Source organism: Mesoplodon bidens (genome assembly GCF_964165515.1).
Source record: "Mesoplodon bidens genome assembly, chromosome: 19".
Lineage (NCBI taxonomy): Eukaryota > Metazoa > Chordata > Mammalia > Artiodactyla > Ziphiidae > Mesoplodon > Mesoplodon bidens.
This window is the reverse complement of record NC_138179.1, coordinates 12,722,573-12,735,698: the sequence shown is the minus strand read 5'-3', so window position 1 is coordinate 12,735,698 and position 13,126 is coordinate 12,722,573. Positions and strand designations below refer to the sequence as shown.

The following is a 13,126-nucleotide window of genomic DNA, read 5'->3' as shown; positions in this document are numbered from 1 at the left end:
CTGCTTGCATCTTGATTTCAGGCTTCTGGGCTCCAGAACTGTGAGAGAATACATTTTTGTTGTTTTAAGCCACCCAGTTTATGGTGATTTGTTACAGCAGCCCTAGAAAACCAATACAGGAGGCCATAAGGAGCGCTGGTGATTGATGCTTTCTGAGATGCTGTGGTTCACTGGCGAGATATGACAAATGACTTGCTATCTGCACAACCTTAGACAGTTTCTCATCCCCTGTGGACCTCAGCTTCCTCATTTGTGACATGGAGGTAATGGTACCTGCCTCACACCGCCAGGAAATCCTCCTGAGAGGATTTCTCGTTAGAGACTGGATGCAGAGAGCCTGGCATAGAATAAGTGTTCAGTAAATGTTACTTCCCCTATTAAAGTTTCATCTCTTCTTTGGAGCTGATTATTAATGACCTTGAGGGGAAACTCCCTCATGCCTCAGAGCATTCATTCAGAATTACTTTGACAAGAGCCTGGAAGTAGTAAGAGGCAACCACTATGCATGATTTACTGTAAATCAGAATCAGTGGGTTCAAAATGAAAGTCATCATCTTCCCCAGAAACCAGCCCCTCACTTCCCTGTTTTTGTTGCCCAGATACAGATGGCCCTGGCCCTTCCCACGCCTGTGTCTAGCCCGTTATCTAGTTCCTATGCTTTCAAAACTTTTTTGAACGTGACCCAGGACACATTGATGATGTACGTGTGAAACAAAAGCTTTATTTAAAGACACTTGTACCAACAAGGACCTACTGTATAGCACAGGGAACTATACTCAGTATTTTGTAATAACGTATAATGGAAAAGAATCTGAAAAAGAACATGTATATATGTATTTTTTTAACTGAATCACTTTGCTGTACGCCTGAAACTAACACAGCATGGTAAATCAACTATACGTCAATTTAAAAAAAGAGAGAGGAGCTTCCCTGGTGGTGCAGTGGTTAAGAATCTGCCTGCCAATGGGACACGGGTTCGAGCCCTGGCCCAGGAAGATCCCGCATGCCGCAGAGCAACTAAGCCCACGCACCACAACTACTGAGCCTGCGCTCTAGAGCCCACAAGCCACAACTGTGGAGCCCACGTGCTGCAACTACTGAAGCCCGCATGCCTAGAGCCCGTGCTCTGCAACAGGAGAAGCCACCGCAATGAGAAGTCTGCGCACTGCAAGGAAGAGTAGCCCCCGCTCGCCACAACTAGAGAAAGCCCATGCACAGCAACGAAGACCCAACACAGCCAAAACAAAACAAAACAAAACAACACAAATACATTTTTAAAAAGAGAGCGAGAAAGAAAATATTTGTGTTTTTACATAGGATGCACCTTGACATTTTCTACTGTATTTCAGTTTGTGTGTGTGTATTTCAATTTTTAAAAAACACTGATCTGTTTTGTTTTTTTTTTAACACTGATCTGTCTTTAACCCACAGGACATTGGGTGGAGATGTCTAGTAGATGGTTAGATATGTAAGGGAGAGGACTAGGCTGTGCCATAAAGAAATGGCACTTTATCCCAGGAGAATGCCTGGCTGAGCCAGGGAGAGGGACAGTGTGAGGAAAGCACGGGGAGTCCAGGAGAGAACCCTGGGAGCACTAGCGTTGGGTGCGAGTAGAGGATTCCCCAAAAGATGGAGAAGCAATGTTCAGAGAGATTTAAAAGGAAACAGGGGCTTCCCTGGTGGCGCAGTGGTTGAGAGTCTGCCTGCCGATGCAAGGGACACGGGTTCGTGCCGCAGAGCGACTGGGCCAGTGAGCCATGGCCGCTGGGCCTGCACGTCCGGAGCCTGTGCTCTGCAACGGGAGAGGCCACAACAGTGAGAGGCCTGCGTACCGCAAAAAAAAAAAAAAAAAAGGATATAAAATTGTATGAAAAATGTGGTCCCAATGATCAAAAGATGTATAAAAGACCAGAAGGAAATTTATGAAATATTAATCAATATCAGTGGTAGGACCATTAAAAAAACACCATTAGGTTGAACTGCATGACATTACTACTTTTGTAAGTCAACTTTATACATTTCAACATAAAATTTTGTTGAAAAGGGCTCAAGATGAACTTGGATTTGAATCCCAGCTCCAGTACTCTGTATCATCCAGTATGTATCATCTCAGTTGTGTAACTGTGGACAAATTCACTTAGATTCTCTCGGGGCCTCAGTTGCCTCATCTGTAAAATGGGACTAAAAATAATCTACATCTCAGGGTTTTATTGAAGAGCAAATGGAATAATACCCATAAGGGTCCTGACATACAACAATCCCTGAATAAATGGTAGCCATAACTGTGGGTGGTGTTTTCTTTCTTCTTTATTGTATTTTCCAAATTTCCTATAATTATAGTTTTTAAAATTCTATAACTAATAAACATAATTATTTAAAATTTCCAAGGGGTTGTGGTCTATTCTGTGGGGATCTTGAGCCCAGTCCACGTCTGGGAATGTGGTTGAAGGTTTTCTTCTAGTCCTGCTGTGGCTGGGCTCAGCTCGACAGAGACAGTGACCCCGGGAGCAGTACTGATGTTTGTGCTCTGAGGGATCCTGGGAGCTTTATTTACAGAGGACACTCTGTCCCAGGGCCTGACTGCCCCCTCACCCAGCAGCTGCTGTATGGACTGAGCCCACGAGAGAGGCTGCCTCTGCCCGATCCCAGTACTCGGTGTCCGCTGGGTCAAGACATCCTTTGATCCTTTGGCACAGAGTTCTTCCCTTAGAAGCAGCTCCTGGTTCCCAAATACAGAGCTGAGCTAGACTTTGATCATGTCCAGTCCCCGCGATGGGGCTACAGAGTCTCTCTTTGTGGCAATGAAAAAGGTTTGGAAATAAATAGTGGTGATGGTTGCACAGCATTGTGAATGTAATGAAGGCCACTGAATTGTACACTTTAAAATGGTTAGAATGGCCAATTTTATTTATTTATTTAAATATTTATTTATTAATTTATTTTTTGGCCGCGTTGGGTCTTCACTGCTGTGCGCGGGCTTCTCATTGTGGTGGCTTCTCTTGTTGTGGAGCACAGGCTCTAGGCACGTGGGTTTCAGTCGTTGTGGCTCGAGGGCTCTAGAGCGTAGGCTCAGTGGTTGTGGCGCACGGGCTTAGCTGCTCCGCAGCATGTGGGATCTTCCCGGACCAGGGCTTGAACCCGTGACCCCTGTATTGGCAGGTGGATTCTTAACCACTGAGCTCCCAGGGAAGTCCCTAAATGGCCAATTTTATGTTATAGAGATTTTGCCACAATATTTTTAAAAGTGAAAAAAAATCCCGTTATGGGAAGAAGACTAAAGGGAGAGCAGCCTTGTCCTGTGGGGTTTGCCAGACACCACAGTAGGAGACCTGGATGTAGGCCCCTGTTCCCACCTTTGCTTTGGCTATGACTTAGGGTACCTTAACCTCTCATCCTCCATGAGGATAACAGGCTGCTCTCAGAGGGCTGTCATGGAAACCAAGTGTGATCAAATGGTGTGAAAGTCCCTGTAAAAACACTCAATACTTGTTAATTAGCATTATCCCTCTCTCTCTCCCCTCTCCCCAAAGAAAGAAAGAAGGAAAGAAAGAAACCCATCACCATGGGGACTTCCCTGGTAACTCAGTGGTTAAGAATCCCCCTGCCAATGCAGGAGTCATGGGTGCGAGCCCTGGTCCGGGAAGATCCCACATGCCGCGGAGCAACTAAGCCCGTGCGCCACAACTGCTGAGCCTGAGCTCTAGAGCCCGCGAGCCACAACTACTGAGCCCGTGTGCCGCAACTACTGAAGCCCGCGCGCCTAGAGCCTGTGCTCCGCAACAACAGAAGTCACCGCAATGAGAAGCCCAAGCACTGCCACGAAGAGGTGCCCCCGCTCACTGCAACTAGAGAAAGCCTGCGTGCAGCAACAAAGACCCAACGCAGCCAAAAATAAAATAATAAATAAACTTAAAAAAAGAAAAGAAACCCATCACCAACAAAGTTTAACAGTACCGCTTTTTGTTTCTTTTGTTTGTTTTTGGCAAACCTTGAGGCTTGAGATTCTGGTGTTTTTGTTTGTTTTGTTTTTAGTTTTAGTTATTTATTTTTTTGGCCACACCACGGCATGTTGGATCATAGTTCTCCAACCAGGGATCGAACCCGTGCCCCCTGCAGTGAAATGCAGAGTTTTAACCACTGGACCGCCAGGGAAGTCCCTTGAAATTCTGTTAAATGGAAACTTCCAGAAATAGGACGGGAAGAGAAGAAACTAAAGGAAGCTCTCAATCTCTTGCTTCTCACCATGAAGGAGATGATATATTTTCCCTTGGGTTGGCTTTTGTGGGACCTCCAGGGAGGGGACGCTGAATCTCAAGGTGCAAAGAGAGCAGCTCAGTGGGACAAAGGCACCCAAGAAGCTCCCCAACATCACTGTTCTGCCCTGGCTGCGGAGAAATGATGTCCTTTCCCTGTCCGCTCTTCGTCCCCCTCGCCTTGCCTTCATCCCTTAGGTTGCCTTTCCCAGATTCCTCCTGGGAGATTTATTTCTGTCCCTTTTTTCATCTAAAGCAGCGGAAATGAATCATCTTTCGGCCTGTTTGGTAAACAACCCCATGCCCTCTGACCCCTCTCCAGGCTCTCTCCTTGGTCCCTCTGGAGAGATTCCTAGGCTAGGCCTCACCCCCACAGTCAAGACCCTCCGGGCTGCTTACTCTTGGTAATGTCCCCTTCCCCCAGGGCCTGGAGGCTTGACCTCCTCCACCCTGGGGAAGATGGGAAATGACACAGAGCATTCCAACGGATGATCCCATGAGCTGACCACAGGGGCAGGGGAAGCAAGGGAGCCACTGTGTTTTGAGAGCTTTGTGTGCCATGTACTGGCTCATCTCAATGACCCTATTAGGTGATCTCTCGACCCTCGTTTTACAGATGAGGTATCCAAGGCTCAGAGAAGTGAAGGAACTTGCCCAAGGCCACACAGCTGGTGAGTGATGAAGCCAAGATTCAAAGTCTGGGTTTCTGAATTCGTTGCATTACACCATGCTGCCCTGCGTGTTCGCATGTGTATACGCACGTGTGTTGGATTGGGGATGCTGGCAGGGCAGCTGCAGCCCACCAGCATGGAAACCTAAGATGATGTGCATTAAGCCTTATGCATGTGACAGATGTTTGCCTACAGAGGGGATGGCAAGTGTGCACAGCGTCTGCCTTACCGGTAGTCTGTGGATCCCTGAGGATGGTGTCAAAGAGGGACAGAGATGGGGGAGGGGCATTCACGAAATGCCCAGATTCAAGACCACCTAAGCCCTGCCCACACCTCACGGTGATGGAACTTCACAGATAGAAATGCCCAGCGGTGTCCCTCTTGGTGAAGCCACACTTCCTGGGGAACACCGTCATGCGACTATGTATTAGACTTCTAAAAATGTGCAGGTGCTTTCTCTAGGAGCTGTGTGGGATACAGAAGTAACTCTTCTGACGTCAAAGTATCTAGTGTGCGCGTGTGGGGGGGGAGGGGAGAAGGAATTAACATAAGTATATAAATAACTGTAAGGCAAGATCGGTAGAAAATGCTCAGGGCCAAAGGGCGAAATGGATCCAATAACGGTTGGTATTCTAGCAAGACCAGAAGCTGGAGAGATTACTCCAGGCTAGGGATCAAGGAGGGCTTCCTGAGGAGGTGGCATTTGAATGTCTCTAAGTCTCTGAGTAGATGTAGGATCTATAATACATCAGGAGAACGCTTTAACAGAAGTTAGATCCTTTTTAATTTGCCAAGGACATATGCCCTTATTCCTCTTTTACAGAGGTGTAAACTGAGGCCCAGAGAGGCTGACCAGGTTGTCCACAGTCACAACGCTAGCCAGTGGCGGGCCAGGATTTGACCTCGGTCCAGGGTGACCGACTCCAAGCCCTGCACCGGGTCCCTGCCCGGGCGGACGTGCGCCTTAAAGAGGAACGCAGCCCGCAAACAGGACGCGCCGGGGGGCGGGACAGAAAGTCCAGGAGGGGCGGGGCTTAACGTCCTGGGGGGCGGGACAGGCGGCGCGGGCGGGCTAGAGGCGCCGGGTTTGCGTCCCGCTCCACCTGCGGACGAAGGCGCTGACCATGGGCGGCAGCAGGCCGGCGGGCGGCCGGACTGAGCCCTGCTGAGCCCGCGGGGCCGGCCATGGGCGACCGCGAGCGCAACAAGAAGCGGCTGCTGGAGCTGCTGCGGGCGGCGGGCACTGGCAACGCGCACTGCGCCGACTGCGGGGCGGCGGGTAAGGGCGCGGCGGCGCGTGCAGTCCGGAACGTGGGACCGGCCCCCGGCCCGCCGGCCCCCTCCCCTCCCTTCAGGTCCGGGCCGGTCCAGGACTCCCGCTGGATCCGCGCGTGAACCTTATATCACCTTCGGACCCGGGGCCCCGGCAGCCCTCTCCTCGGCCGGTACCGCTCCCACTCGAACCCGGCCGGGCCGCCTGTTCTCCCCACTCTGGACCTCGACACTAGATCCCGGCCCCGGGTGCCCTGACCATTCTACTCACCTCCCCTGCCAGACACCCTGCCCACCCGGACCACGGTCCTTGACGTCTTCGTTCCGGACCCAGCCACTTCCCACACCCTCGGATCCAAACATCCTACACACCAGGGATCCCAGACCCCGGACCCAGTTCTGCCCTGATGGTCCAGTGCCCCTTCCCTACCCGCCCCGGACGTCCCCAGGGTCCTCCCACGTTCCTGCTCCACAGCACTCCGACCCTGTGGACCCCGAGCGTCCCTGACTCCGACTTCCCCACCCGCAGCTCCCCAGCCAGGCGCCTCGGTGCCGGTCCCTCCCTCCGCGCTCTCCTCTAGGTTCCTCGGAGTCCTGACACTTCCACATCGCGCCCGCCTCAGCCTCTCGCCCCCATCCTCCTCGGGACTCCTTCCAAGATCTTCATCCTGGCCGCCGCCGCGCCAGGGCCAGTGGGCTGATCAGAGGGTTTCATGCTGATCTTAGTTCATCCAAGGCGGGGAGGCTAAGAGAGAAGACATGGGCTGAGCTGGACACCTCCCCAGGCTAACTGCCAAGCCCTGCCTCTCCCGGCGCCCCCTGCCCAACCCTGGTTTCTTCACCCAGCTCCCCTCCTGTCCTCTTGCCCCGCAGACCCCGACTGGGCCTCTTACAAGCTGGGCATCTTCATCTGTCTGAACTGCTCCGGAGTCCACCGCAACTTCCCAGACATCAGCAAAGTGAAATCTGTGAGACTTGACTTCTGGGACGACAGTATTGTGGAGGTAGCAAGGGGCACAGGTGGAGAGCATTGGAACAGCAGAACTGGGGTGGAGGCAGTGGGCAGGGCGCTCCCATTCTACAGGGAAGGAAACTGAGGCCAAGAGAGGGGCAATAAGGAGCCAATTAGACTTGCCTTAGACGAGGCCCTGAGTTCAAATCCTAGGTCCATCACTTGCTTACTTACTAGCCATGAGGCCCTGAGCCTGCTATTTAACGCTAGTTGTGAATCTTTTCCACATCTGTATTATAAAGATACCACTACGCCTTCATAGGGCTGCTGTAAGGATTAAATGCAGGCTCAAGGCAGGTACAAAGTAAATAGTCAATTAACAGCTGCTGTTCTCATTCACTGAAATCCTGGACTATAACAGAAGTATCCCGATTCATGGTTCATAGTCCTCCTCCAGTCCCCCTAGCCAGGGAGGGGACCACTTTTTTTCTCCTGACCTACAAAGATGGAGGACACCTGCAGCCCAGATAACACCATTCTGGCCAGAAAACCTTCAGAGAGCAGGCAGTACTAAACTGGGCTGGCTAGCTGAGGATTTCCGGGACTACTGGGGAAGCAGACCCATGTTTACTGAGTACCCGTCTGTGCCATGCACTGGGCTAGACCACTGGGCTAGATACTTTACTCATACATTCCACACGTTACTGTAAGCCTACATATGCTGGGTATAGGAGAGAGCAGTGAACAAGATAAAGTCTCTGCTCACATGGAGCTTACATTCTAGTGCAGGAGAAAGACTGGAAACCAGCACCTAAACCCGAGGGTCGTTTCTTTATACCTTATCACTCCCCTGTTATATCTTCTTCATCTTCACGGTGAGATCCCTGAAGCTCAGGGGCTTAAGTATTGCCCAGGCGTCACTCAGTGAATAAATGGCGCAGCTGGGATGCGAACCCTGCTCTGTTGAGATCCAAAGCCCATGCAAATCCTGGAACACAGCCAAGTGGCCACTGGGGAAGGGGAGAACAGGGTTCACACTGCCCAAGGGACATGGATTAAAAACCCGATGTTTTTTCCACACATGCCCTCACCCCAGATATGCCACTGCTGTTACTGAGTGCTGTTGGCCAGGGCCACTCCTGGCACATCTGCCTCTGGGTCTCTTGGGTGCGAGCACTGAACTTCTTCCATCCTCCAGCTCCATCTGTCTCCTGCGGACTTGCAGGGACTGCTGCTGGTGGTCCTGGCCATCTGTGGAGGGGGTGGGAGAAAGAACATGAGCTTTGGAGTTAGAGAGGTCTGGGTTCAAAGCCCAGCTCTCCACTGACTAGCTGTGTCACCTTGGGTAAGTCACCTAACCTCTCTGAGCCTCAGTGTCCTCACCTCTAAAACGGGGATGGTAATATTACAGTGGTTGAGCGGATCGAATGAACTAATGCAGGAGAGCTGTAAAGCTCTGCCTGTATGAAGCATGGTTGTTTCAGCACCTCATTGCTCCAGGTTGGGGCTTCCCAGCAGCACAGATGACCAAGCTGGGTGGGGTGGCGGGGAGGAGGGGAAATGTGTCAAACTCCGGGAGGAGTGTCTCCTGACTCAGCCCAGGAGCCAGTGAGAACAGTGGCCTTCAGGGTAGACCGTGGTTTCAGTTCACGTTTTTTCAAGTTCTAACATTACCCCAAGTTGCTGTTGTCTTGCAGTTTATGACCCACAATGGGAACCTCCGAGTGAAGGCCAAGTATGAAGCCAGAGTCCCTGCTTTCTACTATATCCCCCAGGCCAACGACTGCATGTGAGTGGGTGATTTCCTGGTCCCCCCCCCCCCCGCCGCCGCAACCACCGCTACGCCATCTCCTGTGTGGTGGTCTCTTCGACAGACATGCCCAGCAGGTGGAGCCAGGAAAACATTTGGTACTGTCACGGAGAGCACACAGACCTGATGAAAGCCCCTCTCCACCTTCATAGCTTGGGTTGTCATTTGCCCCCTCTGGGACTCAGTTTCCACAGCTGTGAAATGGGGCATTTTCTTTAGGATCTGTCCCTTTGACTTGATGTTCTCATAGCCTACAGGTGATAACTAACTTGATTAAGAAGCTGCCGGTATTTTAGCAGGACAAATGTGTTTTAGCTATTATACTTTCTACGGAGTCCCACCTTAGCTGTCCCACTTGAGCTCAGTGTTGCTCCAAAGCAGCTGCTTAGGCCCCACCTAAGCACCTACTATGTGCTCTGCACAGTACAAGCCACTTTGTATGCATTTAAACCTCTCAACAACCCTCAGGGGTAGGTAGGTATAATATTATTGGCATACTCCCCAAGTTCAGAGGAGTTAAGTAACTTGCCCTTGGTCACACAGTGGATAAATGGTAGAGTGGGACCAGGTCCCAGGTGGTCAGACCCTAAGACCACTGCTCTGTCCAGTGTAGCATGCTCAGATCTCATGGCTGGGCCACAGGAAGAGGCTCTTGGGCTCTCCTGGCTTAAGCTCATGAACATGCAGTGGGATGTGGCAGAGTAGATCGTCCAGGGGAGCTGTTGTCTGTCTCATGACCTAGAGGGCTGAGGCCGAGGTTGGAATAGTATAGTGGTGTGCATATAGCTCACTGGGGGAGATATTCCCCCTGGGGAGACACTGGCAATGTCTGAAGATATTCTGGGGTGTCACAACTGGGGAGGGGGTGCCACTGGCATCGAGGAGGTGGAGGATGAGCAGAGATACTGCTGAACATCCTACAAAGCACGAGACATCCCTCCACCACTAAGAATTACCCGGTCCCAAATGTTATTAGTACCCAGGCAGAGAATACCTGGCTAGCCTGAGCAGGCAGCCAGGCAGCTGCTGTAATGCTCCCATCCTCAGCTGCGGGGTCTCAGAAAGTTGCCATGGGAAGAGGATGCATCAGACACAGCTGACTAAAGATTCTTTCTTTTTAGGGTCTTAAAGGAACAATGGATTCGAGCAAAGTATGAAAGACAGGAATTTATGGCTGAGGGGAAAACAATCTCACCCCCAGGTAAAGTTATTTTCATCATCTTTTGAGGGCTAGTCCTGCTGAGTTCTAGAAAACAAAGTGCCTGAGTATTCGGAACAAGGTCAGCAGAGATACACCTGCCCTCCTTGCTCTGGCCACAGAGGCCAAGTTGTGGGTTCCTCGGTCTCTGAAATAGCAACACATCGGCTGGTGGGGTTTTATGGTCTGACTGGCCAAGAAACACATTCGTCTCAGGTCCTTGCAGGGCCACAGGGTGTATAGGGTCTTCAGTATAAATTGCAAAATGACTCGCCCACCGGGCAGACCAGGAAGAAATAAGACACCCTGCTTCTGGCTAATGTAACCCCTGGTGTGGCACAAGCCTTGGGAAGGTGCATGGACTGGATTTCACCTCCCTTCCCGCCTTTGTGCAGGGCACAACCTCGTCGGTGGCCCTGAACCTGTGGCAGTTTCTGCCCTGCTACTCTGAGTCCAAGCTGACACTGACCCAGAGAGCAAAGTATACAAAACTGCTCTTTGAGGACCAGAGGCAGCCAGTGCTCAGCTCTGCTGGTGGCCAGGAGCACAGAGTATTCATCTACCAGCAGGAGCCCAGAGGTCACTCATTATTCCCACGCTCTGGAGAGTTTCATTAGGCTGATGTCAGCGTGAAGTTGGGCCTCCTTCAGAATCAATCCAGTTTCTTAGGATTTAGCCTACTTAGAGTTTACTATGTCTTCTTAGGAAACAGCCAAGGAAGAAAGTTGAGGGTAGCCCAACTGAAATCATACAACATTGCAAATTTGGCCCCAGACAGGACCCCCATGTCCTGCAGCTGAAATAGCTAAATTAGATCCTAGACATTTTAGCAGCAGGTGAGAGGTTCATTCCACCCCTGAGACCATACGGTACGGGGTTCATGAGCTGCTTGTTTCTCTTGAAGCCGTGAGTGTTCACTCTTTCTCATCCTTGGTGGAAGGTAACCGAGAAGGGTTCCTATGGAAGCGGGGAAGGGACAACGCACAGTTCCTGAAAAGGAGGTTTGTCCTCCTGGCAAGAGAAGGCCTCCTGAAGTACTACACTAAAGAAGAGGTAAGTCTTCTCTTACTCCTCCCCAGCGCTGGCTCTCACCCCACTCAGGTCTACATTTTTATTTACTTATTTATTTTATTTTTGGCTGCGTTGGGTCTTTGTTGCTGCACGCGGGCTTTCTCTAGTTGCGGTGAAGGGGGGCTACACTTCGTTGAGGTGCGCGGGCTTCTCATTGTGGTGGCTTCTCTTGTTGCGGAGCACGGGCTCTAGATGCGTGGCCTTCAGTAGTTGTGGCACGTGGGCTTCAGTAGTTGTGGCATGTGAACTTCAGTAGTTGTGGCTTGTGGGCTGTAGAGTGCAGGCTCAGTAGTTGCGGCACATGGGCTTAGTTGCTCCGCGGCATGTGTGGTCTTCCCAGACCAGAGCTCGAACCTGTGTCCCCTGCACCGGCAGGCGGATTCTTATCCACTGTGCCACCGGGGAAGTCCCAGGTCTACATTTTGATCAATAGCACCTGGTCTCATGTATGAGCTCAGCCACTGAGACTTAGGTACCACACGCTGCTACTTTTCCTTGTTATACAATCCATCCAGTCCACTAAAAACCACACCTTCTCTTCACCTAGAATGGGCTTAGACTGGTCCATGATTAAGCCTTTGATGATCACTTGATTTTTACTTCATTTATTTATGTACTTAAGAAATATTTATTGAGCACCTACTACGCTAGACCTTATTCCAGGAACTGGGGATACAGCAATAAACTGAACGAAGTTCCTGTTCTCCTGGGGCTTCCATTCTAGTGGATGGAGACAGGTGTAACCAAAACATACATCAATACATAATCTATCCAGTGGCAGTAAGTTATATGAAGTAAAATAAAAGAGGGTGAAGAGTTAGAGCATGGGGTAGAGGGAGGTGCTACCACAGATGGTCAGGGGAGGCCTCTCTGATGACTTTTGAGCAGAGAACTGAATAAACATGAGTTATGTGGATTTGTGGGCAAAGGGTAGAAGTAGAGGGAACAGTATGTACAGAAGCCCTGAGCATGGTCATGTGTGCTGATTAGAAAAGGCAACCCCTCTGAGAGGGTGCAGCCCTGGTCCCTGTCTAGGCAAGCAGAAGCCTGGATGGCAGTGCTCACTTGTACCTTCAGCTGGGGGCTTTTTGTTCAGTGCACAAACTGCCCAACCATGAGCCGTAGCCCTGGCTTGAGCTGTGAATGTATTTGGTGAGTCTAGAGGACATGAAGGAGGCCAGAGTGCCTGGTGCAGAGTGAGCAAGAAGAAAATGGGGCGAGATGAGCTCACACAGTGGAAGACTTCAGAGGCCATAGGAAGACTTGGGATTTTTCTTTGGAAACAGCTTTATTGAAATATAAATTCACACACCATTGGATTCACCCATTTAAAGTGTATAATTAATAGCTTTCAGTATATTCATGGAGTTGTGCAACTCTAACCACAATCAATTTTAGAACGTTTTCTTTACCCTAAAATGAAACCCCACATGTGTTAGCTCTAGTTCTCCACTCCCCTCCCCTCCCCCAGCCCTAGGCTACCACTGATCTACTTTCTAACTCTATAGATTTGCATATTCTGGACATTTCATACAAATGGAATCATACAATATGTGGTCTTTTAAAAAAATTTTTGTTTATTTATTTATTTATTTTTGGCGGTGTTGGGTCTTCGTTGCTGCACACGGGCTTTCTGTAGTTGCAGCGAGCGGGGGCTACTCTTCGTTGCGGTACACGGGCTTCTCATTGCAGTGGCTTCTCTTGTTGTGGAGCACGGGCTCTAGGCACACGGGCTTCCGTAATTGTGGCTTATGGCCACAGGGGCTTAGTTGCTCTGCGGCATGTGGGATCTTCCCTGCCCAAGGCTCGAACCCCTGTCCCCTGAATTGGCAGGCAGGTTCTTAACCACTGCACCACCAGGGGAGCCTGTAATAGTTCTTTACATATTCTATACACAAG

General features: G+C 50.6%; 1 protein-coding gene across 3 annotated transcripts in view; it reads left to right on the top strand.

Moving 5' to 3' along the window:
- Positions 1–13,126, top strand: part of ADAP2 (ArfGAP with dual PH domains 2) — a 42,568-nt gene that overhangs the window by 1,990 nt on the left and 27,452 nt on the right. For 2 of the 3 annotated variants that reach the window (XM_081218061.1, XM_081218063.1), the window contains exons 1-5: positions 5,987–6,203; positions 7,070–7,200; positions 8,846–8,937; positions 10,080–10,159; positions 11,097–11,209. In XM_081218061.1, coding sequence (XP_081074187.1) covers positions 6,110–6,203; positions 7,070–7,200; positions 8,846–8,937; positions 10,080–10,159; positions 11,097–11,209 — 510 coding nt within the window. In that variant the 5' untranslated portion in view covers positions 5,987–6,109. Of the gene's footprint in view, positions 1–4,869; positions 4,925–5,986; positions 6,204–7,069; positions 7,201–8,845; positions 8,938–10,079; positions 10,160–11,096; positions 11,210–13,126 lie in introns of those variants that run through there. The other variant, XM_081218062.1, reaches the window with a different exon arrangement.